The 27,752-nt window shown below is 45.7% G+C and overlaps 1 protein-coding gene across 3 annotated transcripts in view; it reads right to left on the bottom strand.

Moving 5' to 3' along the window:
- Positions 1-22,037: 22,037 nt before the first annotated feature.
- The window catches only part of ublcp1 (ubiquitin-like domain containing CTD phosphatase 1), a 41,268-nt gene continuing 35,553 nt past the window's right edge, over positions 22,038-27,752 (bottom strand). For 2 of the 3 annotated variants that reach the window (XM_078550534.1, XM_078550536.1), the window contains 2 exons: positions 26,518-26,645; positions 22,038-23,936 (listed from right to left, as the gene is read on the bottom strand). In XM_078550534.1, the coding sequence (XP_078406660.1) occupies positions 23,909-23,936; positions 26,518-26,645 (156 nt within the window). In that variant the 3' untranslated portion in view covers positions 22,038-23,908. Of the gene's footprint in view, positions 23,937-26,350; positions 26,646-27,752 lie in introns of all 3 variants that reach the window. The other variant, XR_013577766.1, reaches the window with a different exon arrangement.

The raw sequence follows: 27,752 nt of genomic DNA, 5'->3' as shown, positions 1-27,752 counted from the left end.
AGTGAATCCTCACACACACACGTGAATCCTCACACACACATAGGTGAATCCTCACACACACACGTGAATCCTCACACACGTGAATCCTCACACACACACACGAGTGAATCCTCATACACACACATGTGAATCCTCACACACACACGTGAATCCTCACACACATACACACGTGAATCCTCACACACACACACGTGAATCCTCACACACACACGTGAATCCTCACACATGCACAAGCGAATACTCACAGACACACACTTGTGAATCCTCACACACACACGCAAATCCTCACACACAAAGTTAATCCTCACATACACACACAAGTTAATCCTCACATACACACACAAGTGAATCCTCACACACACACACACACGTGAATCCTCACACACACACAAGTAAATACTCACAGACACACGCACGTGAATCCTCACGCACACGTGAATCCTCACACACGCACAAATTAATCCTCACACACACACGCGAATCCCCACACACACGCAAGTAAATCCTCACACACACACGTGAATCCTCACACACACACAAGTTAATCCTCACACACACAAGTTAATCCTCACACGCACACACGCGAATCCTCACACACACATAAAGTGAATCCTCACACACACAAATGAATCCTCACAGACACACACACAAGTGAATCCTCATACATACACCTGAATCCTCACAGACTCGCACAAGTGAATCCTCACACACACACGTGAATCCTCACACACACACAAACACACAAATGATTACTCACACACACACATGAATCCTTGCGCACACACCTAAGTGATTCCTCACACACACACACGCGCGAATCCTCACACACATGCGCGAATCCTCACACACACACACGCGCGCATCCTCACACACACGTGAATCCTCACACACACACAAGTGAATCCTCACACACACATGCGAATCCTCACACACACTAGTGTATCCTCACACACAAAGTGAATCCTCACACACACACAAGTGAATCCTCACACACACACACAAACACACAAATGATTACTCACACACACACATGAATCCTTGCGCACACACCTAAGTGATTCCTCACACACACACGTGTGAATCCTCACACACATGCGCGAATCCTCACACACACACAAGTGAATCCTCACACACAAGGTGAATCCTCACACACACACACAAGTGAATCCTCACACACACACAAGTGAATCCTCACACACACAAGTTAATCCTCACACACACACACTAGTGTATTCTCACACACAAAGTGAATCCTCACACACACACAAGTGAATCCTCACATACACATCAGTGAATCATCACACACACAAGTTAATCCTCACACACCACACGTGAATCCTCACACACACACACACACACACAAGTGAATACTCACAGATACACACACATGAATCCTCACTCACACACAAGTTAATCTTCACACACACACGCAAGTAAATCTTCACACACACACGCAAATCCTCACACACACACAAGATAATCCTCACACACACGTAAATCCTCACACACATATACACACACACGTGAATACTCACAGACACACACACGCGTATCCTCACACACACATACAAGTGAATCCTCACACACACACACATGCTGAGAATTAAACTGTCTCGGTTTTCAGGTGTGTGTGTGTCATATCCAAAATGTTCTTTCTCACGCTACAACCTCTTCAATTCCTGCTCTTGTCAGAAGTACTGCTCGGCCCAGCGAGGGGGATCCACACGCACATTAATCTGGCAAGAAGAAGCTTTACTTTTCGCATGAGTTAAAAGTTAGTCGCGGCAGCAGCCAGCCGCCTCAGTGATAAATGTATCGCCGGGTGAGGAATGTTCCTCTTCTCCTCATTCCCAGGCTGTGGGAATCGCTGGGAAGGCGGACCTGATTATCATTCCCTGTCGGCAGACGCCCTGAGAAGGTGGGTTTTCAACTTGAAAGCAGTTTTGATGCAAGTGCAAGAGCTGGGCCACTTCAGAGAGCAGTTCCGAATCAAGCAGCTTAGTGTGGGACTAGATTCATACACTGGCCAAAGCAGCAACGTCACCTTCCCTAAAGGGACAGGATTGAACCAGGTTTTAGAACAATCCGACAGCTTGGAGTTCATTATTTTTGATAGCAGATTTTTTAAAAACTTCATTCAAATCCTCAGTCTGCCTTTTGGGATCTGAATTTACATTCTCTGCATGCCTAGTTCAGAAATGTAACCCCCTACAAGACTATATCCCGTCTCCTGAGGTCCAAAAATTCGGAAGGTCGACCCCACCCCGCCCTGCGTCCCCTGCTCGGTCCTGAGTTCAGCTGGACTCCGGTCAGCAGTGCAGAAGCTGCAGTTACGGAGGGGATTCAGCTGGAGGGCGAAGGTGGGAAATCAGAGGGTTCCCACTCTCTGCTGGCTCTCAGGAAAGTGCCCATGTTACTCAAGAGGGCAGGATTAAACTTGGTGTCATGCCCCTCGCAGTTAAATTGTCAAACAAACCCCACTACCTGGGCTCACACATGAAGTGATGGCCACTTGGGTAGGGTACAATGGCCACTTGGGTAGGGTACAATGGGCACTTGGGTAGGGTACAACGGGCACTTGGGTAGGGTACAATGGGCACTTGGGTAGGGTACAATGGGCACTTGGGTAGGATATAATGGCCACTTGGGTAGGGTACATTGGGCACTTGGGTAGGGTACAATGGCCACTTGGGTAGGGTACATTGGGCACTTGGGTAGGGTACATTGGGCACTTGGGTAGGGTACAATGGCCACTTGGGTAGGGTACAATGGCCATTTGGGTAGGATAAAATGGCCACTTGGGTAGGGTACAATGGCCACTTGGGTAGGATATAATGGCCACTTGGGTAGGGTACATTGGGCACTTGGGTAGGGTACAATGGCCACTTGGGTAGGGTACATTGGGCACTTGGGTAGGGTACATTGGGCACTTGGGTAGGGTACATTGGGCACTTGGGTAGGGTACAATGGCCACTTGGGTAGGGTACAATGGCCATTTGGGTAGGATATAATGGCCACTTGGGTAGGGTACAATGGCCACTTGGGCAGGGTACAATGGCCACTTGGGCAGGGTACAATGGGCACTTGGGTAGGGTACAATGGGCACTTGGGTAGGGTACAATGGCCACTTGGGTAGGGTACAACGGGCACTTGGGTAGGGTACAACGGGCACTTGGGTAGGGTACATTGGACATTTGGGTATGGTACTTTGGGCACTTGGTCGCCCACAGTCATGAGCAGAGACTCGAGACACACAGACCGAGGTCCCGCCTGTTGTCTGAGGTGGATCTAAAAGATCCCACAGCACTAAGAGCAGGGGGGTTATCCCCAAAGTCCTGGCCAATATCGACATCACAAAACCAGATTACTTGGTATTGTCGCGGCCTAAATCTTCCGAGCCGCTGCGAGCCAAGATTCTCCCGACCCGAGGCTGCTGCGCATTTCTTCCGGGGTCTTCCGACCCGGGCTGTCAAACAAATGTACAGCGCAACGTCCCTCATGGGACTCCGTCGGAGCGGAGTAGAGTCGGGGGCAGACAGGACATGCCCCCTTTCTGCGGTCTGTTAGCTGGTCTATGGTAAGTTTACTGGGCCAGTCTTTGAATGTTAGTGAATGGATCAATGGGCGAGTGGGTAGGTGGGTGGGGTGGGTAGGTGGTCAGTTGGGTGGGGGGATGGGGTGGGTAGGTGGTCAGTTGGGTGAGTGGAGGGGGGGGGGTAGGAGGCCAGTTGGGTGAGTGGATGGGGTGGGTAGGTGGCCAGTTGGGTGGGGGAATGGAGTAGGTCGGTGGCCAGTTAGGTGGGGGAATGGGGTGGGTAGGTGGACAGTTGGGTGGTGGGTAGGTGGTCAGTTGGGTGGGGGGATGGGGTGGGTAGGTGGCCAGTTGGGTGGGGGAATGGAGTAGGTCGGTGGCCAGTTAGGTGGGGGGATGGGGTGGGTAGGTGGCCATTTGGGTGGGGGGATGGGGTGCGTAGGTGGTCAGTTGGGTGGGGGGATGGGGTAGGTAGGTGGTCAGTTGGATGGGGGGATGGGGTGGGTAGGTGGTCAGTTGGGTGGTGGATAGGTGGTCAGTTGGGCTGGGCGATGGGGTGGGTAGATAGCCAGTTTGGTGAGTGGATGGGGTGGGTAGGTGGTCAGTTGGGCTGGGGGATGGGGTGCGTAGGTGGTCAGTTGGGTGGGGGGATGGGGTGGGTAGGTGGTCAGTTGGGTGGGGGGATGGGGTTGGTAGGTGGTCAGTTGGGTGGGGGGATGGGGTAGGTAAGTGGCCAGTTGGATGGGGGGATGGGGTGGGTAGGTGGTCAGTTGGGTGGGGGGATGGGGTGGGTAGGTGGCCAGTTGGGTGGGGGGATGGGGTGGGTAGGTGACCATTTGGGTGGGGGGATGGGGTGGGTAGGTGGTCAGTTGGGTGGGGGGATGGGGTAGGTAGGTGTCCAGTTGGGTGGGGGGATGGGGTGGGTATGTGATCATTTGGGTGGGGGGATGGGGTGGGTATGTGGTCAGTTGGGTGGGGGGAATGGGGTGGGTAGGTAGTCAGTTGGGCGGGGGGATAGGGTAGGTAGGTGGTCAGTTGAGTGGGGGGGTGGGGTGGGTAGGTGACCATTTGGGTGGGGGGATGGGGTGGGTAGGTGGTCAGTTGGGTGGGGGGATGGGGTAGGTAGGTGTCCAGTTGGGTGGGGGGATGGGGTGGGTATGTGATCATTTGGGTGGGGGGATGGGGTGGGTATGTGGTCAGTTGGGTGGGGGGAATGGGGTGGGTAGGTAGTCAGTTGGGCGGGGGGATAGGGTAGGTAGGTGGTCAGTTGAGTGGGGGGGTGGGGTGGGTAGGTAGCCAGTTCGGTGAGTGGATGGGGTGGGTAGGTGGTCAGTTGGGCTGGGGGTGGGGTGCGTAGGTGGTCAGTTGGGTGGGGGGATGGGGTAGATAGGTGGCCAATTGGGTGGGGGAATGGGGTGGGTAGGTGGCCATTTGGGTGAGGGGATGGGGTGGGTAGGTGGTCAGTTGGGTGGGGGGATGGGGTGGGTAGGTGGTCAGTTGGGTGGGGGGATGGGGTAGGTAGGTGGCCAGTTGGGTGGGGGGATGGGGTGGGTATGTGGTCATTTGGGTGGGGGGATGGGGTGGGTATGTGGTCAGTTGGGTGGAGGGATGGGGTGGGTAGGTGGTCAGTTGGGCGGGGGGATAGGGTAGGTAGGTGGTCAGTTGGGTGGGGTGGATTGTGTGGGTAGGTGGCCTTTGGGTGGGTGGATGGGGTGGGTAGGTGGTCAGTTGGGCGGGGGGATGGGGTGGGTAGGTGGTCAGTTGGGCGGGGGGTGGGGTGGCTAGGTAGCCAGTTTGGTGAGTGGATGGGGTGGGTAGGCGGTCAGTTGGGTGGGGGGATGGGGTAGGTAGGTGGCCAGTTGGGTGGGGGGATGGGTTGGGTAGGTGGACATTTGGATGGGGGGATGGGGTGGGTAGGTGGTCAGTTGGGTGGGGGTGTGGGGTGGGTAGGTGGCCAGTTGGGTGAGTGGATGGGGTGGGTAGGTGGTCAGTTGGGTGGGGGGATGGTGTGGGTAGGTGGTCAGTTGGGTGGGGGGATGGGGTAGGTAGGTGGCCAGTTGGGTGGGGGGATGGGGTGGGTAGGTGGCCATTTGAGTAGGGGGATGGGGTGGGTAGGTGGTCACTTGGGTGCGGGGATGGGGTGGGTAGGAGGTCAGTTGGGCGGGGGGATGGGGTAGGTAGATGGTCAGTTGGGTGGGGTGGATGGTGTGGGTAGGTGGCCATTTGGGTGGGGGGATGGGGTGGGTAGGTGGTCAGTTGGGTGGGGGAATGGGGTGGGTAGGTGGTCAGTTGGCTGGGGGGATGGGGTGGGTAGGTGGCCATTTGGGTGGGAGGATGGGGTGGGTAGGTGGTCAGTTGGGTGGGGGAATGGGGTGTGTAGGTGGCCATTTGGGTGGGGGGATGGGGTGGGTAGGTAGCCAGTTTGGTGAGTGGATGGGGTGGGTAGGTGGCCAGTTGGGTGGGGGGATGGGGTGGGTAGGTGGCCAGTTGGGTGAGTGAATGGGGTGGGTAGGTGGTCAGTTGGGTGGGGGGATGGGGTGGGTAGGTGGTCAGTTGGGTGGGGGGATGGGGTAGGTAGGTGGTCAGTTGGGTGAGGCATGGGGTAGGTAGGTGGCCAGTTGGGTGGGGGGATGGGGTGGGTAGGTGGCCATTTGGGTGGGGGGATGGGGTGGGTAGGTGGTCAGTTGGGTGGGGGGATGGGGTAGGTAGGTGGCCAGTTAGGTGGGGGGATGGGTTGGGTAGGTGGTCAGTTGGGTGGGGTTTGGGGTGGGTAGGTGGTCAGTTGGGTGGGGGGGTGGGGTGGGTAGGTAGCCAGTTCGGTGAGTGGATGGGGTGGGTAGGTGGTCAGTTGGGTGAGTGGATGGGGTGGGTAGGTGGCCAGTTGGGTGAGTGGATGGTGTGGGTAGGAGGTCAGTTGGATGGGGTGGGTCGGTGGTCAGTTGGGTGAGTGGATGGTGTGGGTAGATGGCCAGCTGGATGAGTGGATGGGGTGGGTCGGTGGTCAGTTGGGTGAGTGGGTAGGTGTGTAGGTGGCCAATTGGGTGAGTGGGTAGGTGGCCATTTGGGTGGGTGGGTAGGTGGTTAAGGTGGATAGGCTGTAAAGTGCTTTGGCACATTCTGAGGTGATGAAAGGTGCTTTCTAAATGCCAGTGTTTCTTACTTTTCTTCTGAAGCAGAGAAAGATGACTCCCCTGTGCTCGAAAAGCTGGCGGGTCTGAAATAGACAGGCGGCAGACAACGCTCTGCTATTTGACATGAAACCGTAGCACGACCATCCTGCCCTGCCACTGGTAATGCACTCAGGCTGGGAGACACTGATGTGAATAGAATATTGCTTTCAGTTCTGGGAATCACCTCCCAGAAAAGCCTTGGAAGAGGTGGCTAGGGTAGATTCACCAGAATAATACAAGGGCTTTTGCTTAAGTACTTAAAGTATGGGGGCAGGTTGCATAAACCTGACTCTTATTTCTTTCAATTTGGAAGATTCAAGCTGGTTAAAATGAAATGATTTTCTCCAATGGGTGAGTCCAGAACAAGGAGGCATGATTTTAAAATTAGATCTGGGTCATTCAGGAGTAAAATCATAAAGCACTTTTCCACACAAGGATTAGTAGACATCTAAAGTTCTCTCCCCCAAAGATTATGAATGCTGGGTCCATTGAAGCTCTCAAGATTGTCTCTTTCAATTTCTTTTGAACATTTCTCTTTACCAGATATAAAAATATTGAAATGGGGTGGGTGGAGGGGAGGCTATTTGGCTGAGAGTCAAGCATCACCCAATTGGGTAATGAGTTTTTTTGCTTTCCAATTGGCGTAGGAAGGCAGTGTGACACAAGGTTGGATGTGTTGGCCGAATGGCTGGAGAGTGGGGGCAAGTCAGGTGATGAAAGCTCCAGGAATACATTTAATCACAGTTGGCGACCTTAGTCTCTGGAAAAATTAAAAAGAGGGAGAACTTGCATTTTTATAGCACCTTTCAAGACCTCTGAATGTCCAAAAAGCACTTTATGAAATTCCAGACTTTTGATGTGCAGCCACTTTTTATTTTAGGAAAACATGGCAGCCAATTTGCACACAGCAAGGTCCCACAAACAGCAATGAATTCAATGACCATATAGTCTATTTGAGGTTGGCCCAGAAGCTCAGTGCATAGAGGGCTACAGCTTTGTTGGGCTTGAATCTGCCTGTGGAAATCACACAACCCCAGCAATAATTGCTGACAATTCAGCAACATTGACTTTGCTCTTTTAAGGTGTTGTACACCTGCCAAACTCTTCCCACTAAATGAATGCTTACAATGCCCTCTATAGTAATTTTAATTAATGCAGGCACATCCTTGCTATGCAGTACAGCTTTAACTCTGTGTTAACATAAATTTGATGTATCCTCCAGGTCAGTCTAATCCAACTATTTTTCCCCCCCATCAACAACAACATCCATTTATAAGGTATGGTGTCAAAACTCCCAAGGTGCCTTATAGGAGCATTACTAGACAAAAGTTGGCACCAAACCAAAGAAGGAGACATTAGGGGAGGTGACAAAACATTTGGTCAAAGAGGTAGGTGTTAAACAGCCTTTTCAAGGAGCAAAAGGTGGCGAGACAAGGAGTTTAGGAGGTGGAATTCTAGAGCTTAGGGCATGAACGATTGAAGTCACAGTCACAATTGTGGGAACAAAGGGATTGAACAAAGCACAAGAGGTCAGGGTTGGAGAAATGCAAAGTCCTCGAAAGGTTGTATGTCTGACAGAGGTTACAGAGAGAAGGAGGAGTGAGGCCATCAAAGGATTTGAAAGCAAGGCTGAGTGTTTTAAAATCAATACATTGGTGGACTGGGAACCACTTTAGGTCAGCGAGCACAGGTGAATGGGACCTGGGACTAGTTTGGATCCTATCCAATTTTCTGCGAGACTTATGGGAAAAACAATGACGTGTTCTAAACAAGTATTTCAACCGACAAAGCATTGGCAGCATCTACTTTCACCACAGCCTTTTAGTCCTTTCTGTCCTCCCCAGTCAAAAGAATTAAACTATTTAAATTGTGAGTAGGCTGTGATAATGTTGACATGAAGGGATGTCTTTCACTGGTGAACTCCTGCATGATAAGTCCTTCATCACCTTACGCTCCCTACAAACAAAGAAGTAATTCCGCACAGGCTACAACCGTGATGATCTTCCAGTGTCTAGAAACCCTTTTGCTCTATGTAAAACATTGCCCAGCTCTCTGTGAAAATCCCCTTCCCATCCCATATTAAAAAACCCAAGGTAGTTTAGGGAATGGACAAGGTTGCTAGGTGATTTGGCAGTCCTGAAACAGGGATCCAGGGATTTCTGGTCCATTGAAACTTTCCAGAGGATCCACAAAATAGTGTGAAAGTACTGAGCAGGGCCAGCCTCACAAGTAGACAACATGAGCAGCTGGGGGTTGCTGTGGGGGTGCTTTGGTCCCAGCTGAGAGGTGGGAGCAGTGTGTGGCTGCCACATGTGCAGCACAGAGTGGGCTGGTTGTCTCACCTTGGACGAGAGTTGTTTGAGGGACGAATATCAAGATATCAGAAGTACTCCCCTGCTCTTCTCCAAATAATGTCATGGGATCTATTATGACCAGCAGAGCGAGAGCACAGTTGTTCGGTTCAACACCTTGTCTAAAACATGGCTGCTCCAACAATGCAGCACTCTGAAGTTTATGTTGCACATGAGCCTCTTCATCTAACCCTATCAACATAACCTTCTATTCCTTTCTCCGTTATGTACATGTTTAGCTTTTCCTTAATAACAACTCTACTAAATACTTCAACCATGCAGCAGTGAGATCCACATTCTCGACACTCTGAGTAAATGTGTTTCTCCTGAATTCCTTATTGGATTTTTTATGACTATCATATTTATGGCTCCTAGTTTTGGACTACCCCACAAGGGGAAATATTTTCTCTACATCAACCTTATTGAATCCATTAATAATTTCAAAAATCTCCTTCAGGTCACTCCTCAGAATTCTCTTTAATAGAAAATAGAATCCCAGTATGTTCAGCTGTTCCAGGTGGTTGTAGCCTCTAACTTCTGTTGTTATCCGTGTAAAATTAGCATTAAAAGGTGTATCATCTCTTTCAGTAGGTATATGATTCCCTGGAGTTAACAGGGGTATAATAACTTACCATGACATATTAAGGACTCTAAATATGGTTTAAGTGGTAAAGGCAATGCCAACTCATTACTGAGCCGTTCATATTGATCTGTGCAGTTAGTTGCTTTCAATCACATGACCCTTGTACTGCTGCAATTTGTCTTATTGCTCTGGACCAAGGGCAGAAAATCAGCCAAGCATCATGGCCCCGGTGGCTATCTGATGGGCAATATTAAGGTAAAGGAAATCTGGAACTTCTTCCCCCAAAGATTCTATGGATGATGGGGATTAGTTAAGATTTTCAAGACTAGCGTTGATAATTTTTTGTTGGGTAAGTGTATCAAGGGTAATGGAGTAAATCCAGGTAAGTTGGGTAGAGGTACAGATTAGTTGTGATCAATTTGAAATAGGAACAGGCTTGAGGGGCTGAATGGCCTATTTCTATGTTCCTATTGGCTGGCCCACCATTACTAAGCTCTGAGCTTGGCCAAAGATGGCAGACCTACAGAGTACCAATCATTTTCCCACTAGTTGTAAGTGAACAGGCTGTACACAGACATGAATACCTGTATCATAATAATGGTTGTCCCTCATATCAAGCAACCTTGGATAATTAAAAACTTGTCAGGTCCTCTGGTAGTTCCACTCATGGCTGATAAATCCCTTATAGGAAATCATAAACCCTGTTCCAGAAATTGAAAAGAATAATCTATGTTGACATGCCAGTGCAATGCTGAAGGGGTGCTGCACTGTCGATGGTGCCATCCTTTGGCTAGGACCTTAAATCGAGATCCAAGTCTACACCCTCCCATGGACATAAAAAATCCCATAGCACTTCTTAAGGAAGAGCAGGGGAGTTCTCCCAGTGTCTTAGAGGTGGGTGCTGACACTGAGCCTAAGCTGATATGCATTGGACAACTGGTACATGCAGATAAGCACTGAATGCATTTGTCTGAAATTCCTCTCTCATACCTTGACAGAAATATTCAGATAATGTAATGCCTGTGCTCTAACAATGGGGAGAAGGATTTCGATGAAGGCATTTTATTATTCCTACATTAGAATCCCACGGTCTGATTTAGAGTCCGAGTGTCTGAAATGGCAAGTGTCTTGTTCCATGGCCCTAACATTCATGAATGAAAAATACGTTAAAACAGTTTGACCAACACACACTGGGAGTGGGGTACTGTGAGAGAAACAGGAGGTTGCTAGATAAATCTTGTAGGTCACTAGAGAATCTGGGCTCTTTTCGTTATAAGAAAGTGGTTTACCTGGAAACCTGGTGGAGGTGTTCAAATTTTAAGTGGGGGAGTGCAGATTTTGATATGGTAAATAGAGGAAAACTACTTCCACTGTTGAAATCAGATATTGCTGAGTTCAAAACATTACTGGGTGCAATTTCCAAAAGGATAGCTCAATCTCCCTCTGTAACATCATTGCAAGATCAACTTAGACCCCTCAGCAGTGATGTTAACAGCCATTTGCAATGTTTCTCTGCAGTTTGTGCAATGTTCTGCTGAATTTGAAGCTGGAGATAGGGGTGGGGGTTGAGCCCCAATATAAATTAGCAACACTCCTCTGGAATGCTAACAGGTGACACTTAGGCAGAGCCAGAGTGCGGCCCAACTTAAAATGGTTTTGCTTGCTTCCTGGTTCACAGTACCTCTATTCCCTCAGTTGTCCCTTCCCCAAGACACTGGTCTTCAGTTAAATGCTCATTTTTAATAAGAGCCTGTTATTCTACTTAGTACAAATGAGGAATTGAACCCAAGTCCTTAGGACACAAGTTCAGAGTTAGAAAGACTAGAGGTCAGAAAGACCCTCTTTATATCTTTCTATAAGTGAATAAATTTAAGGAGGAGATAGACAGATTTTAATTAGTTAATGGGTTGGAAGGTTATGAGGAGAGGGCGGGAAATTGGAGTTGAGGCCAAAATTAGATCAGCCATGATCATATTGAATGGCGGGGCTGAATTGCCTACTCCTGCTCCTAGTTCTTATGTTCTTATTGCTGTTGCTGCATGCCAGTAAGAAGGTTTTCTGCACTATTTTTCTTTGGTAACTGGCATTGCCTTTTATAAGTTAGGATGGAGTTTGTCAGTATCTGGACAGAGTCATTGTGACAGTATTTGCGTAGTGACCTGAATAGATGATATCCACACAGTGAAGTTTGAAAACCATAGAGGATGATCAACATAAGATGAGTAGCCAGGCAAAGGGCAATGGACTCAATCTAGAAAGAGTTAGATGTTGCAATGGGGCTATCCAAATGTTCTGTTAACTATCCTCCACTCTCCATAAACGTCAGCTCATCCAAAACTGCTCTCCTGCATTGTGTTCCGCTCATCCATCGCCCCTGCGCTTGCTGACACCCGGCCCATCAAACCTCTCATCTAAAATTCTCATCTTCATGTTCAAATTCCCCTATGGCCTCACCCTTCCTGGTCTCGGTAAACTCATTCAGCCTTACAACCCTTTGGGAACTCTGTATTCTTCCAACTATGGACTCTTATGCATCTCCCCACTTCCTTGTTCCCACCATTGACAGCCATGCCTCAGCCCTGAGCAAAATGTGTCCATTCTGTATCTCCCTGCCTTGTCACCTCCTTCATAAAAAAAACCACCTTAAAACTCAGCCCTTTGGTCAAGCTGTTAATTGTCCTTGCTAATATCTCCTTTTGTGGCTCATTGTCGATCTTTGTCTGGTTACACTTTCGTGAAGCACCTTGGGATGATTTGTCTGCATTAAAGGTGCTATATAGATGCAAACTAGTGCCATTGAGATGGTAGGGTTGATCTATTGGAAGGGTATGGATCAAGTGAGTTGAAGGAGCCTTTCACGTTCAAATCTATTTTGGAATCTTTTAACAAATGGACAAAGGGAAAGAAAGAATCAAATTAACACCAGGGATGAAGACAAAAAGTAGTGAAAAAGAATAATTAGAAACTTGAAGGGGAGCGGAAGAAAGACATTCCAATAGGAAAATCTATGACAGAGCTGCACCAATCCCAAAGTACTTCCTGCAGCTCTGGTTAAGGACATGTTATTTCAGAAGACAGGTATAATGGCATTTTAGTATGAATTGCATGAAAATACCACTGATACCACTAAACAGTTAACGTTTAGAGAGGGAAATGTTTGCTGGTATCTTATAACCGAGAGAAACAGGAAAGGGAGCTTACTACAGGCAGCCACATCTAGTTTTATATTAAAGGATTATGGCACTTGACAAGACCAGAGTTAGAGGAGACCAGAAGTAAGATCCGTGGAGCATGGAGTTCTGTAACATTATTTTTAACCTCCTTTAAAATACTTCTCTTTGAAGGGACATGGAGTGATTTGGAAATGGGGCATTTAGGGGTCACAACTGCCTAGCAACCAAGTGAGGTTAAGAAAGAGCATCTCACTGCTATGGAACCATAAGGAAAAGCAAAATATTTACTGTTAACGGTCAGAATTGGAACTAGCAGAGTTAAACATTGAAGCATAGGAACAGGGCTGGGCCAGTTAGCTCCCTCGAGCCTGTTCCACATTTCAATACGATCATGGCTGACCTACACCTCAACGCCATATACCCACCTTTGCCCATATCCCTTAATACTTTAGATACAAAAATGTATCAATCTCAAATTTTAAATTTTTAATTGATTTAACGGCGATTGCAAATAACGGAAGAGAGTTCCAGACTTCTCTGATCCTTTGTGTGTAGAAATATTTCCTAATTACACTTCTGAAAGGTCTGGTTCTCAGTTTTAAACTGCCCTTTGTCCTCACCTCTGCAACCAGCAGAAATAGTTCCCAACTACTCCAACTGTTCCCCTTAATTTCTTGAAAGCTTCAAACAAATCATCCCTTAACCTTCTAAATTGCTGGGAACACAACAATAGGTTGTATAATCTCTCCCTCGTAACTTAGCCCTTGGGGTACAAGTATCACATTGGTAACAAAAACAGGAAATGCCGGAAAAACTCAGCAGGTCTAACAGCATCTGTGGAGAGAAAAACAGAGTTAACCTTTCGAGTCCATATGACTCTTCTTCAGAGCTTCAGACCTGTGCTGCATTCTGTCCAAGGTCAGTATATCCTTCCTAACATGTGGTGCCCAGAACTGCTCACTGTAACTCCAAGTGTGGTCTAAACAGGGCTTTGGAAACTGACCCATTGAGGCTGGATTTTTTAAAGAAGTGGAATTGTCTTAAGTGAACAATACACACTGTGGCATAGGCAGCTGAACAATGTTTAATTCACATGGCATTTACAGGGGCACACATTGATACAGTAATTCACTTGACATAACAACCTATTGGTAAATTAGTTTTGCATGAGGGTTAAAGGGGCTAAAGCTAGGCAGTGGCTGTCTAATCTCATCCTAGTTCCAACATTATTCCTGCAGGGCCCCTGAATAGATTATGGACTCCCATTTTCTCACATTAATCTGTACTCCTCCCACTCCCTCCTGTCCAGCTGATACATCTCCAATGTAGGTGTGTGCTGCTGAATCGGCAAGGGAATACAAGGATCTAGTATGGGCCTCCACAAAGACAAGGCATCATTGTTACAGCCCTAAGAGGACGCTATATATTATGGGCTCAGACTGATGGTATTGTGCCAGCTGTAGTTGGGTGCTATATATAATGCTTCAGACTGACATGGGCCCCACTGGTGCTTAAAGCTGAGGGGGAAACAGCGAGTGGGTTGGCACTGACAGGGAAGCAGCGAGAGAGTCAGGATGAAGGATGGAGGAGGAAGCAGCAAGCGAGCAGGACCGAGGGGGAAGCAGCGTGTGGATGGGACTGAGGGGGGAAGCAACGAGATGGTCAAGACCGAGGGAGAAGCAGCAAGATGGTCAGGACCGAGGGGAAAGCAATGAGCGGGCAAGACTGAGGGGGAAATAGCAAGATGGTCGGAACTGAGGGGCAAGTGGAGGGAGGGTCGGGAGATGGAAGCTGCTCGTGGTAATTAAGTAGGAGAAGTTAGTAAATTATTAAGAGTTCTTAACTTATTTCGAGTTAGCAATAGGATAATTGGAACAGTTAGATTCAAGGCAGCCAATAGGTTTTTAATGTAAAAATTACAAGTCAGGAACATAACCAACCCTTATACACGCTTTCTAAAAGCATGCTTTTGTTTCGCACGCCATTTTTTAGGAACATATTAAGAGTGCTGAAGGAGAGATAGCTATACTTCTTTCAATTCAGAATACTGTATTTGCTGCTCACAATGCAGTGTCCTCTACACTGGGGAGACCAAACACAGATTGGGTGACCACTTTGTGGAAGCCCTCCATTCAGTCTGTAAGCATAACCCCAGGCTTCCAGTGACCCGCCATTTTAACTCTCCATCTTGCGCTCACACTGACTTCTCTGTCCTCGGCCTGCTGCAGTGTTCCAATGAAGCTCAATGTAATCTTGAGGAACAGCACCTTATCTTTCAATTAGGCATTTTACAACCTTCAGGACTCAACATCGAGTTCAAAAAATTCAGAAGGCAAATGTTGTCTCCCCCTCCGCCCCTACCATTTGGTTTCCTTTTCTTTGCCAGTTTCGGTCTTTATCTTGTTTTTTTCTCATTTTTACTTTCAGACAGCAACTATTCATTATTCCACCATTCACACCACCTCTGGACACATCTTTTGTTTCTTTACTTGTCCCATTACCACTCCCTTTGGCCTTGCATCACCAATCCTTTTGTCATTTAACCTCTTCTGTATTCTGTATTATCAGAGACCTCCCCTTTTGTTCTTGTTGCCATCCCTATTCTACTTGCTTAAAACCTGTTGTGTTTCTGACTTTTCCCAGTTCCGATGAAAGATTATTGATTTGAAATGTTAGCTCTGTGTTTCTCTCTCCACTGATGCTGCTGCTAAATATGCCTAGCATTTTCTGCTTTTATCAAGAGCTATATCCTGTCCCTTTCACAGAGATTTTAACAGTTGTCTGCTAGCTGTCTATTTCACAAAGACTGGTAACAGCAGTATGCTATCTCTTTAACATAAGGACTATTATAAGGACTTCGTGCTGACCATCTCTTTCATAGAGATCAGTAATGGCTAAACACCTGCTGCCCTCTCAGGTGGTTGCAAAAGTTCCCATGGCAATGTTTCAAAAAACAGCAGGGGGGTTCTCCCCAGTGTCCTGGCCAATACTTATCCTTGTGTCAAAAGGCGCTATATTAATGCAAGTTTTCTTTTTACAAAGTCAGCATCTGGTTTTCTGCTACTTATCCCAGTCTCAAACAATTCCAATTTCAGCAATAGTCTGCAGCTAGCTTTTGATTTCTTTGTGCCTTCAAAGACAGAAGCTGCTGTCGATCCATGAGGGGGGCCTGGCTTAGTTTCAGCTTAAAACAAAAGGAAATTAACGCCTTTTTCTCGCTATGGTGTTGCATCCTTGTTGGGATCGAGCCGTCGGCTGTCGATAGCCCTCCACTACTTTGGTCCACGTGTGAGCCTAGGCAGGTGATGACTGTGGCAGGGCACTGACTACAGGTAAACCAGATGCTGCCCTCATCCACCAGCCATTTTCCAACAGGAATCACTGGGGTGAACCAGGCCAACATTCCTCTTTCTATTGGATATTGTAATTTACATCAGTTGAGATCGGATAAATGCTGACAAATTAGACATCTATTCCGCAAGGCTCAGTAGCACACCACCTGTGCCAAACATGATACACTGACGCCACTCAACATCTGCCTTGACAAAACTTACACATCCTTATTAAAGAATTCAATGAGAACAAGTTAGCTTGGATGGACTGCCACCTAGTGGTGATAGCACTGAGATTTACTTTATACAGCAGCTGCATTGTCATTTCAACCTATCATTACCTCCTCTGTCATTCACCAAGAGGCCCCTCCTCAAATGTCCAGCTGGGTGGGATTAAAGGTTCCACTCTTCCCTATCCAGTTGTAATGTGAGAAGCTCCTGCGCTGGCTTCAATTCCCTTTCTGCACCTTTACCTTTGGAGTTTCCTTTTTTTCATTTGCAAGTTGAACTCTCAGCATCATCATCTGAAAACACAAGTTTGACATATACACTGATGATACCCAGCTCCACCTCACCACCATCTCTCTCAACTCCTTCACCGTCTCGGTGTTGTCAAACTGCTTATCTGACACCCAGTGCTGGATGAGCCATTATTTCCTCCAATTAAGTATCAAGAAAACTAACGCTATTGTCTTTATCGTTTGCCACAAACACCAGATCCCAGCCACTGATTCCATTCCCGACCCTACCACTGCTTCAGGCTGATTCAGACTCTTTGTAACTCCTGTGTCCTGTTTGCCCCTGAACCTGGAACCCCTTATTCTCACCATTTCATCCCCCTCAAACTCTCTGTCACCCTCTTCTTCAGGTGTTCCTTAAAACCTACCTCTTTGACCAAGCATTTGCTCACCTGTCCTAAAGTCAGCTTCTTTGGGCTCAGTGGGAGTTTTCATCTGATTATGCTTCTGTGACGTGCCTTGGGACACTAAATGTGCTACTTAAAAGCAAGTTGTTGTTGTGGCTGTGATTTCCATAAAATAATTGTGTCACTTTACCCATTTATTTCTGATTTGTTGCATGAATGTGTTAGACACACTAACAGAGCCAGGTTGGATGAAGAGACGAATGATGGAGAGAAAAGCAAATCAGTTGAGAGAGCTGTCAAATTTTAATAAAAAGTGATATGATGCCACACAATACATAAATATGTCCTTATAATCAATAGGTACATGAAAGATATTGGTTCACAAAATTCAGAAGAGAAACATATTACATTTAACTACTTTATACAGGGGAACAGACTGCTGGAGGAGGCAGGAGAGACAGATCTACGCTAGCCTGACTGCAAGGTACATTCTTAATTACCGATGTAAATTGAATTTTATTTCTTTAGCTGGGATTGCAAGTATATAGCAATATAGGAACACAAAGAAAAATTAAGCATTTTGCTCCGATTTTAGCTAGATATAAAGTTTAACGCATAAGATTTTAGTACCAGCTTTATACAAACAAAAGTACTGTCCCAGCCTAAGGGCAGGATTTTCCCAGCAGGGGGGCAGGGCCCGCTCGCCGACGTGTAAAATGACACGTGGTGACATCAGGCAGAACTCCCAACGTCACTGCACCCCATTTAAATTTCCAAGTAGGCGGGGGCACAGCAAAATCAGCTGTGGCCATTGACAGAGTCATTTAACTAATTAATGGACCTGCCCGTCCAACTTTAAGATTGACGGGCAGGACAGGAGCCCTGGCGGGCATTAGAAAAAGCATGAAACCTCATCCACGGGCGGGATGAGGGTTAATGTAGGTTTTAAAAAATTTAATTAAAGTTTTTGTAAAAATTATGGACGTGTCCCAACTCATGTGACAGTGTCACATGAGGGGACATGTCAGGGATTTTTTCTTTTCTATTTTTAATAGTTTTGACGGTAGAGGCGATCTCCGAGGCAGCACTTAGCCTCAGGGAGATCAGTGCGGCTCTTTCGTGCACATGCGCGAAAAAGCGCATTCTCAGATTTAGGGAATCCATCCCCCCGCCCGCACAGGGAGTGCATAGCACTTCCATGTGGACGTCACGCTGGGCGGGCCTTAATTGGCCCCCCCACGTAAAATTGCACCGAGGCGTGCCCGCACTTCAACTTCACCCCCGATGGGGGAAAATCCTGCCCTAAGTGTTACGAAAAGATTGGTGCAGATCTTCCGGCCAGTGCCAATACTGTGCACGGAGCCCGACCCTTTTGTGATTTTTCAGCCCAGACTTCAGATCCCAGCTGAAGCATCATGGGTCAGCGCAGATATCCACAGAGAAGACTGAGTGCAAGAAAACAGAAAGGAAGACGCACCCCCTTTCACAACAGTAGCTGTCGGATTCAGGGAAGTTTTTAAAGTCTTTCAGTCAGTAAATGAGTTAGTGAATGGATAAGTGGATGGTCAGGTGGAATGGTAGTTGGGTTGGGGTGGGTAGTCAAGTCATGGAGATTATTGGGGGGGTGGGGGAAGGGGGGGTGTCGGTTGTAGTCCTCAGTTCAGTTACACCGAGTTAGACCAGGTATTAACCAGCATAATACTTCCAGGATAAGCATGCGGGTAAGTCCCAAGTATCTGAGCTCATTGTTAGAGAATTTCTGAAAGACCCCAGGCAGCAGTAATCAGCCCATCTGATGTCTAAAATTCCTAGACAATTACTGCGCATGTGTATGTTGGGACTTCCACGGGGTCCTGATGCACATCGCCCAACTTATGTCCAACCTCCGATTACATGGATACCGGAAGATTTGGGCCATTGTCCATCTCCAAACAGGGTGCTTGCAAAAGGAACCAAGCCACACAACTCAAAAACATTGAGATTTGTTCAGATACATGTTGGTGTCCTTTATTGAATTCAAGAAACAATCATCGAAATTTCACCAAACCCTGGCAACTATTTCAGAGGGAATTCATCAAGTTGGAGCTCTTCAATAATCCTTTAAGATTCCACCCCCACCCCTCCTAAATTGAAGTCTGTGAAGTATTGTATGAATGGAGTCCTGTTGGGGATCAGTAAACCAATGACTTCCATAGTAGGTGAGAATATAAAATAAGGGCCAAATACATCAAATCTAATTATAATAGTCCAGCATTGTTTGCAAGCCATTTACTTGTTCAACATCTGCTGCAAAGATATGCCATTTATCCACTTGTTCAATTGTTCTCAGATTAATTTGGTTGGTGGTTAAACCTTAAATACAAAACAGGGTCGAGCACTGGGCCATTCTACTACTCACTGAAGATGCAAGAAGCACTTTGTGGAGACATGGGATAGTGCCAAAAGCCAAATCTAAAGATAGAGTTTCTGTTCCTTACCTTGGGCACACCATATAGGTGTGAACACTCTAGGATGAATAAGAATAAGTCTGGGGCATGGGCCAAATATGTACCTTGGATATGGAGGGTAAAGTAAAACTCAAAAGAACATGTCCATTCCTGTTTTCTTCTTAAACTTTGGTTCAAATTCACATCCCCAGAATTATCTTGGACATCAGACAAGTTTCTCCCTTTGTTCTTTCACTGCTCCTTTTCCTTTGTACCATATCTCTGATCTTGGGAACTTTACAGACCTCTCGCCATGTTCTTTCCTCCCCACTTTCCCTTGGCTCCAAACTCTTTTAGACGCTACGCACCCCTAACATCTTTGTTTCGACAAAAATTTGTCAACTGAAGAGGAAACTGGTTTCTCTCCCTCTCTCTCCGATGCTGCCTGACCTGAGTGCCTCCAGCATTTCCTGCTTTTGTTTCAATTCACTTACCGAGTCCACAGCCCAAATCTGCTTCCTGTCCTCTCTCTCGCTACGATGGCAGTAGCTGAAAATCTGGATCTTTGCCCACCACTAATTGGTGGCACAAAGTCAAATACAACCAGTTTCATGCATTGGGATTTGGCACTACCAACCAGTTAGTGCATGTTGGTGCTGATCTATCAGTTCTGTTGCAGCATGTGATTGACTCAGTGTCATCACTTTAAATGATCAATTATCCCAAATCGCAAAGTCAGTTTCAAAATGTTGTTCTTCCTCTCATGCTGCTGAGGTATGGCCCCACACAGAAAGCAGCCTTGACCCAAGTGTCCAAACTTTGTGCAAGCCTAAGTTGAGTGCTATTTCACCGTGGAAAGCATCACCATCAAGCTCAACCCTGCCTGCACCAGGTTATCCATGCATTTGCACATTTCAGGTTGGCAAAAGGAGCACCTGAGCTGAGCTTTGTTGTGTAAAATTATACATGTATATGTATAAATGAGAATGAATTTTACCTTTCTTTTACAAATTTAGGAAGGGGAGTAGGTCTGCTGTACATTTAGTTAGGTTATGGCTCATCTGTACCTCAATTCCATTTACCTGCTTTTACTCCATATCCCTTGATACCCTTATCGAACAAAAATATTTTAATCTCAGTCTTGAAAGCTCCAAATGCCCACCAGAATCTGTAGCATTTTGAGAGAGGCCCAGACTTCAAGCACACTCTTGAGGGGAAAAAAAAATTTGCATCTTTGTATGTTACCTATTTAAATATTAAACATCACTGTTTTCAGGCAGTGTAATTCATATAGGTTATGAAAACACAAAACATTTATATATACACATTTATATATGTCCGCCACCCCAACGCACTGCACTGGCAAAAATCCTGTTTTAAATATTCAATGTGGTGTATCACTGACAAGACCAGCACTTATTGACCATCCCTAATTGCCTTTAAGTGAGCCGCCTTCTTGAACCGTTTGTCAAGGTTTAATACAATGAAGGGATTTACTAAACCACTTCAGAGAGAGGCTAAGAGTCAACTACATTGCTGTGGGTCTGAAGTCACATATAGGTCAGGCCAGGTAAGAGCAGCAAGTTTCCTTCCCCAAGACATTAGTGAAACAGTTAGGTTTCTTTTTTAACAACAATCCAAAAGGTTCATGGTCACTTTTACTGATACCAGTTTTTTATTCACTGATATTATTCAACCCAATTCAAATTTCTCAAATCACCTTGAACTGCTTCTCTGGATCACTAGTCAATCAAAATAATCACTGCACTACCAAACCTATACAATGCATACAAAATCAGTAAGACAAGAAAGTCAAATGCTTGTTAAGGCATTAGTGAATTTGACACTGGGCAAAACACCCAAATTGACAAGGTTCAATTTTCAATTAAAGGATTTGTAGGTAACAAGGACACAATATTAGTTTTTAACTTAAACCCAAACACTGACTAACAAAACTTACACAAAATTTTTGTTGAGATTTATTTTTCTTCCCCCTTCTAGCCAGTGTTCTGAAATGTTTTTTCCCCTCAGTCCCTCTCTAGGGTGCCAAGTTATGGTTTCAGTCGCCATTCATCCTCCAGCGCCTTGCCCAAGTGGTTACTTTCCTTCTGTGAACCTAGATAGGGAGTGCTAGTCTATTCAACTGCAGGGGGCATCATAGCTAAGATTGCTCCTATCCTCAACTGACTTACGTACGTGTCTATGAACACACACACACAAATAAAAGTCAACAGGACTCATTGAAATAATCAAGAGTGGGGAACTTTGGTTGATTTGCCCCTCCATATCCCAGCCACACACAACACAGACAGGGGATAGAACCTACAACCCTTCTTGAATAGTATGGCCCACCTTTTGCACTGCATGTGTGGTGGTGAAACATGCCTAAAAGCCACTGTACAGATATTTACTAGCTGACTGTCAGAGTGCTTCACAGTATACTGAACCCAGAATTCCAGCCTTCAGCATACAAGTAGACTGAAGTGTTGCCTAAGGTTGTTCTCTGCACACATTACTCAATCAAATCCATACCAGTGAAAACCCCACTCTAGATTCTCAGAGTAAATATAAATTGTCCCACGGCATCAAATAACAAGCAATTAAATTGTCTATTTGGACCAAAGAACCTCAGCAGGTATTTTATTTAATATTTACACCTTTGATATTGCTCCACTGAGAATTATTTTCTTTAAATACAGAATTCAACCTGGAATGTCTGTTTTCGTTATTTAAAAGAATGAAAATAAGCACACAGCAGTAATGAATGAAAACTCACAACATGAAAAAACCAAGACAAAAACTCCAGGTCATTTCCAGCCCTTTCAGCCAGGCTGAACTGTAAACAGATTAGTTTGACCTCTATTCAATTCCCATCAGGGTAACCTCTACTGATCTGCTGAACACATGTTTAATTATTAGCCTGCTCTATGTTGCACAGGGGTAGAAGGCATAAGAGAAAGGGTGGGCAGGAAGCACTATTACATTCAGGTGCACTGCACAAGCTGCTGGTATACCAGCTCTGCGGCTGCTTCTATATTCAGCGCAAGAGTGGTGGGAGGGTATCAGCACAGAACGAAGAGCTTCAAGCATGGCTCACTTCCTTTTAATCTTTCAGGGTGCTCCCAACGATTGCTGTGCACGCTTGGAGTGTCAGTGGAAATGAAGTGACTTTCTTTGCACACCTCCTGAGGGGCCTAGAACACCCTCCTCAGGCCATCTCCTTCATAATATTGGGCACAGCCAGAGGTAGGAGAGTCACATATCCATATGACTTCATTAAAGAGAAAATGCTGCAAAACTTTGGAACAGCTGGAATTGCTCACTCTTGTATACTTCTATCCATTATTTTTATCTTCAGCTGCAAGAATAAGGTTGAACCTCTGTATTTGGCAAATTTGGCTAGCGTTTTCTATTCCTGTAATGTGTAAAGAGAAATTTTCACCTGGGCCCCATTTCTGTGGCTGTCATTTTGCTGTGGAGAGTAAACCATTGCCAGCATTCCACTGTAGGTGGCTTGGTAGAAAATTAAAGCCATGCCAATCTTTCATTAAGTTGGATCTCAACCACACACAAAACATAACCTAGTGTTCAGAAAATTCGCTAATTTACTGTACAGTACAGTTGGTTTTGAATAACATCTGGGAAGAGATCTGCAGTACCTGATGGTAAGCAACATTGTCAAGGTAATGAACGGCTTGTGGTGTGACAGTGCAGGAAGCAACAAGCAACGAAGGTGAAATGTGAGAAGACAAACTCTCCAGGTATGGACCACAAAATGGCACAGTGGCCTCTAACCCATGTCTGGTCTGAAACCCAGAAGTCAGCATGGGAATCGCTGTACTGGATATATTCATACAGCTTAGCACTAGCTGAAAGTAGGACTTAGGAATGAGGAGTTTGTACTGGGGTAAAGGCCACATAGGCCTCTACGCCTGCCATTGCACAGGAGCTCATGGGGGGTAAGTTTAAAACATTCCCTCTCTGAAAACCTGGGTCATACTGAAATTGTATGTGTACAAATTCAATGTTTTATCATGTATATGATCCAAACTCAGCACACAAGGGCTGCTTGTCAAAAAAATAACAACTTACTCTTGCATGAAGTAACCTGCAATTAACATACTTCTGGTTTCAACCAACCTCACGACAAAGCAGGGAAGCTACACTTAGACAGAGATAAATGGCGATGCAGCAGGAACATGTTCCTATGTATGCACACGGTGTGACAGTATTTTGCTGAAGCACATTGTCCTTTGTTCAATTCACTTGTCCCTTGAAGGACCAGCAGTGGAGAGGACTGAAGGATAAAGAAAGTTGTAGGTAGCACTTCAGTTGATAAGTCCCTTTGGCGTTGTGTTTTTTTTTTGTTTTTGACTGTTGCAGTGCTCAGCACTTGTTCTGAGTTCAATCACAGTTAAAGTTTCTCATGTACTTCTGAAGAGTGCACAACCTAGGACAGAGAGATCCACTCGGGGCTCACTGTCCTTGCTTCTTAGAGAGATATCTGCAGGCAGAAGAGATGGAAATTAGCAATTAAAAAGTGCAATTGTGCAGTTGACTAGTGAGCAATACCAATGGCACCAATGTCCATGGGCAGGACTAATCTAGGATTCCATGAAGTGTAGGCAAGCTGGATATATTCTGGTATATCACATGTAGACAGACAAGATGCAGCACTTCTAATTTAGCAGGACATTTAAGGTGGAAAGGAAAAGGCATGCAGCGACTCTCCTTCTGGTGGCAACTGTGCTGACAGCTGCTGTGTCGAGCTACGTGTTACAACCATTACAATCCTCGTGGGTAACAGTGGCCCATATTCTGGAAGAGACAGGCGCTTGAGTTTCTTTCCTTCCCACCCATGGCCTACACTGTGTAAGTTTGGGAAACACAGTTAAAACTGTTTTACCATTAGCTGAGGTCAATGCTTTTTAACTGCAGGACATCTCATCACTCAGGAAGTCTCATTTCCTGAAGCAGTAAGATAGCAATGATATACACATTTGTAATGCTGAGATTACCACAGGAGGAAATTGCTGTATTGTAGCATTTTTGGCAAGTGATCAAGAGTTTAGAACTTAGTAGAGTGAGGCTCCTTTTCAGAGTTGACAACATTGCAGGATGCAATAGTATCTCTGGCATTCAGCATGAAATTAATACACTATTTTTTCCCCATGTGAAATGGCAGCAGAGGAGATATATACTCAAAGCCAATACACATGAAACTTTTTCAAAGGGATGTTACTACTCAGAAATGATTTCAAAAACCCTGTGTCAGGCCCGGATTTTCACTCCTGAGTTGGTTAGTGCAAATCGGGAAATGCCAACTCATGCCAAGCCATGCAACCCCCCCATGACCACTTATAGCCTCCATGCCAACTTAATGCTAACCCATGCACCCCTCCCCCACCCACCACCCTTTGCATTTACACCCTCCATGCCAACTCAATAAATATCCCCCATAGGCAGGCCACAGGAGTCATGTTGAGATGAAATAAAATAAAGATCCATATAGCTGTTACAGCTTTCACTCCCATCGATGAAAGCCTATTCAAAACATTTAAATCTGCTCAAGTACTTAATCCCTGATAAAAACATTTAGAATCATAACTCCACAAAGACAGCTGATCTTTTAATAACCTCTTCAAGTTGTCAATCAAACTGTGAATTTAGAAACCCCTACTGAGATGATAGGTTGTGATAAGCAGCCGAGTGTTAATAATGACAATGATAGCCCTTGGGGTAATGTCAACGACAGCTATTGTAACTGCTAAAGCAGATTTTTTTTCCAACTTGTACTGACACAGACAAAGGGCTAGGCGTTTAAATAACTTGACAGCTTGAGGTTTCTTTTTGCCTCTCATTGACATAGGCAGGTTGGTTTATAAATTTTTTAAAGGGCTGTGGATTTAAATAACGTGTCAGCTTTATAGACATTATCCACCTTTCAACAGCTTTTACAACAACACTAAACGTTTGTAACTCCTACATTGCAGGCTAAGGCCCTTGTTACAATGAAAATGGGGTCTGTTTTAAACTCAACACTGAATTCAAATGGCCCTGCTGAGTTCGGGTTTTCCATGCGAGAGTCACGACCCATTCCCTTCCCAGCAAAAATGGGAGTGAGACTTCTGGATCAGGATCCTGCCCGCCATTTTGTAAGGGCTGCGGAGTCCCCACAACTCAGCAAAAACCCAAGCCTCAGCATCAGATACTATTGGATGCTGAAGGCAATTCCCTCTGCTCTTCCCCCATTGTGCATCAGCCCCAAATTTAGAAGAATATTCCTCCCACATACCTCCACTCCACCATTTGCTAAACAAATGATAAACAACCCATTCTGGGCCTCCCTGTTCGAGATTTCTAATTAGTGCAAATCTGGAGACTCGTTTTGGACTATTCTGTGCCACCATGCCCTAACTCTCAATCCTTAAAAGTCACAGGAGATGTTCATCCCATCAGTCTAGGTCAGATTTGAATTTAGGCCCCAGAGGTAAAAAGAGCAATGCCAAACCATACAACACAGGTGTAGGTCATCATTCGGCACACCCTGCATTCCCATTCGATTACTCTTTCAATAGTCCTGCATGTTTCCCCTTGAAATAGAGATCTAATTCCCTTTTGAAAGTTTCTGTCAAATCTTCTTCCACCACCCTTTAAGGCAATGAATTCCAGAATGTATCAATACGCTAAGTAAATATACAGTATCATTAACATCCAGAGACATGGCACAGAGAAGCAGTAACAGAAGTCTCTGGAGTGATGGCTGAAACCATGTTCAAACACAGAGGTTTTGAGGAGGCTTTTGAACGATAGGAAAGAAGTATCCAGGTGGAGGGTTTTAGGCAGGAAGTTCTATCTGAGGGCAGAAAACAGAAATTAATATAGAAATAAGAAATAAACACTCTCTTTCCACAGTACCATGATGTGAAGTGGCAGAGTTGGGGGTCTGTCCTTATTGAAGTCTCCCTGCCAAGGAAAGATGTTGACATCATTCAGCACTGGAGCACATGCGGAGATGCTAACAGCTGAAACATGGCCCTTGTTGTTCGACAGCATGCACAGTGGGAGGTAGGAGACGTCCTTACCTTTCCCAGTGTTTATGATTAAGGTCCGTGAAGTCATCTAGCTTGCCAATCTCCTTTAGGTACTGGGACAGTTTCAGGAGCTCCCTGTCTTTATCTCGGTTGAGGTGAGCCTTCATGAAAGGTCTAATCTGGAAACAGATGACAATAAAACATATACATCTTGCCACAGTAATGCCCCATGTCATGAAACTAATCACACAGACAAATGCAAACTTTTCTTTCTCTCAAACTTTATAGCTTAACATACAACGGCACTGCCCAAAGATCAAAAGCCAACCAGGACAATGGTAAAAAGCAAAATACTGCGGATGCTGGAAATCTGAAATAAAAAAAGAAAATGCTGGAAAAACTCAGCAGGTCTGACAGCATGTGTGGAGAGAGAAACAGAGTTAACATTTCGAGTCCGTGTGGCTCTTCTTCAGAACAAAGGTCCCATGTTCGATTCTTAGTCTCTGGTTAGTTAATCACATTAAGAGCGACAATTGGGATATTACAACACCAAGTTAAGGGTTCTCACTCCAGATTGCTATCATATGACTCCTGTATTATGCACACATACACATGGAATTTGGATGAGAACTGGGTGATGCTCAACAGTGGCATCCTTTATAATCAATTAACCTGGCCATAGTCATTGCCCAGGTTCATACATGAAGAGTGGACACCTGGACATGGTATCAGAGAGCTGCAGACACCCCCAGGTGTCCCCCGCCCTGCCCTTGCCTGCAGTAGAGGATATTAAACCAGAGAATTCTAGCACCAAAAAAGATCAATCTTTTCCTGATGTGTTCAGCACATAGGGAAAGAAGAGATACTTCACATTGCAAAATCCTCATTAAACATTACTCCCTGAAGAATACTAGCTTTGAACACTAGAAATTTCAGCCTGCCTCACAGTAGCACACACTTCCCTATGGCTGCTACAAAACAAATTCTCAGCATTAGGAATCAAAAAATACTTTGGTGTCATCGCAGAGAGGAGCTGCATGATACATTTAAAATAAGAGCTCAGAAAACTGCAGCCAGAGGTAGACACGTATGGCATTTTGAAGGATGTTAATGATACATGATGTATTTCCTTCTCAAAAAATTAAAAGAGCAGTTAGCAAAGTCAGTTAATTTACTTCTATCTGGCACTTTTTTGTAAGCAGCTGGAGAAACAGTTCTCTTTCTTAATAAGGTACTTTTTATCAGCGTTGAAATCTTTCGAGATCTGTTTCTTTGAATGCACAACA

Source organism: Cetorhinus maximus, chromosome 10 (genome assembly GCF_964194155.1).
Source record: "Cetorhinus maximus chromosome 10, sCetMax3.hap1.1, whole genome shotgun sequence".
Lineage (NCBI taxonomy): Eukaryota > Metazoa > Chordata > Chondrichthyes > Lamniformes > Cetorhinidae > Cetorhinus > Cetorhinus maximus.
The sequence above is the reverse complement of the archived record's forward strand: the minus strand, read 5'-3'. Positions and strand labels throughout refer to the sequence as shown.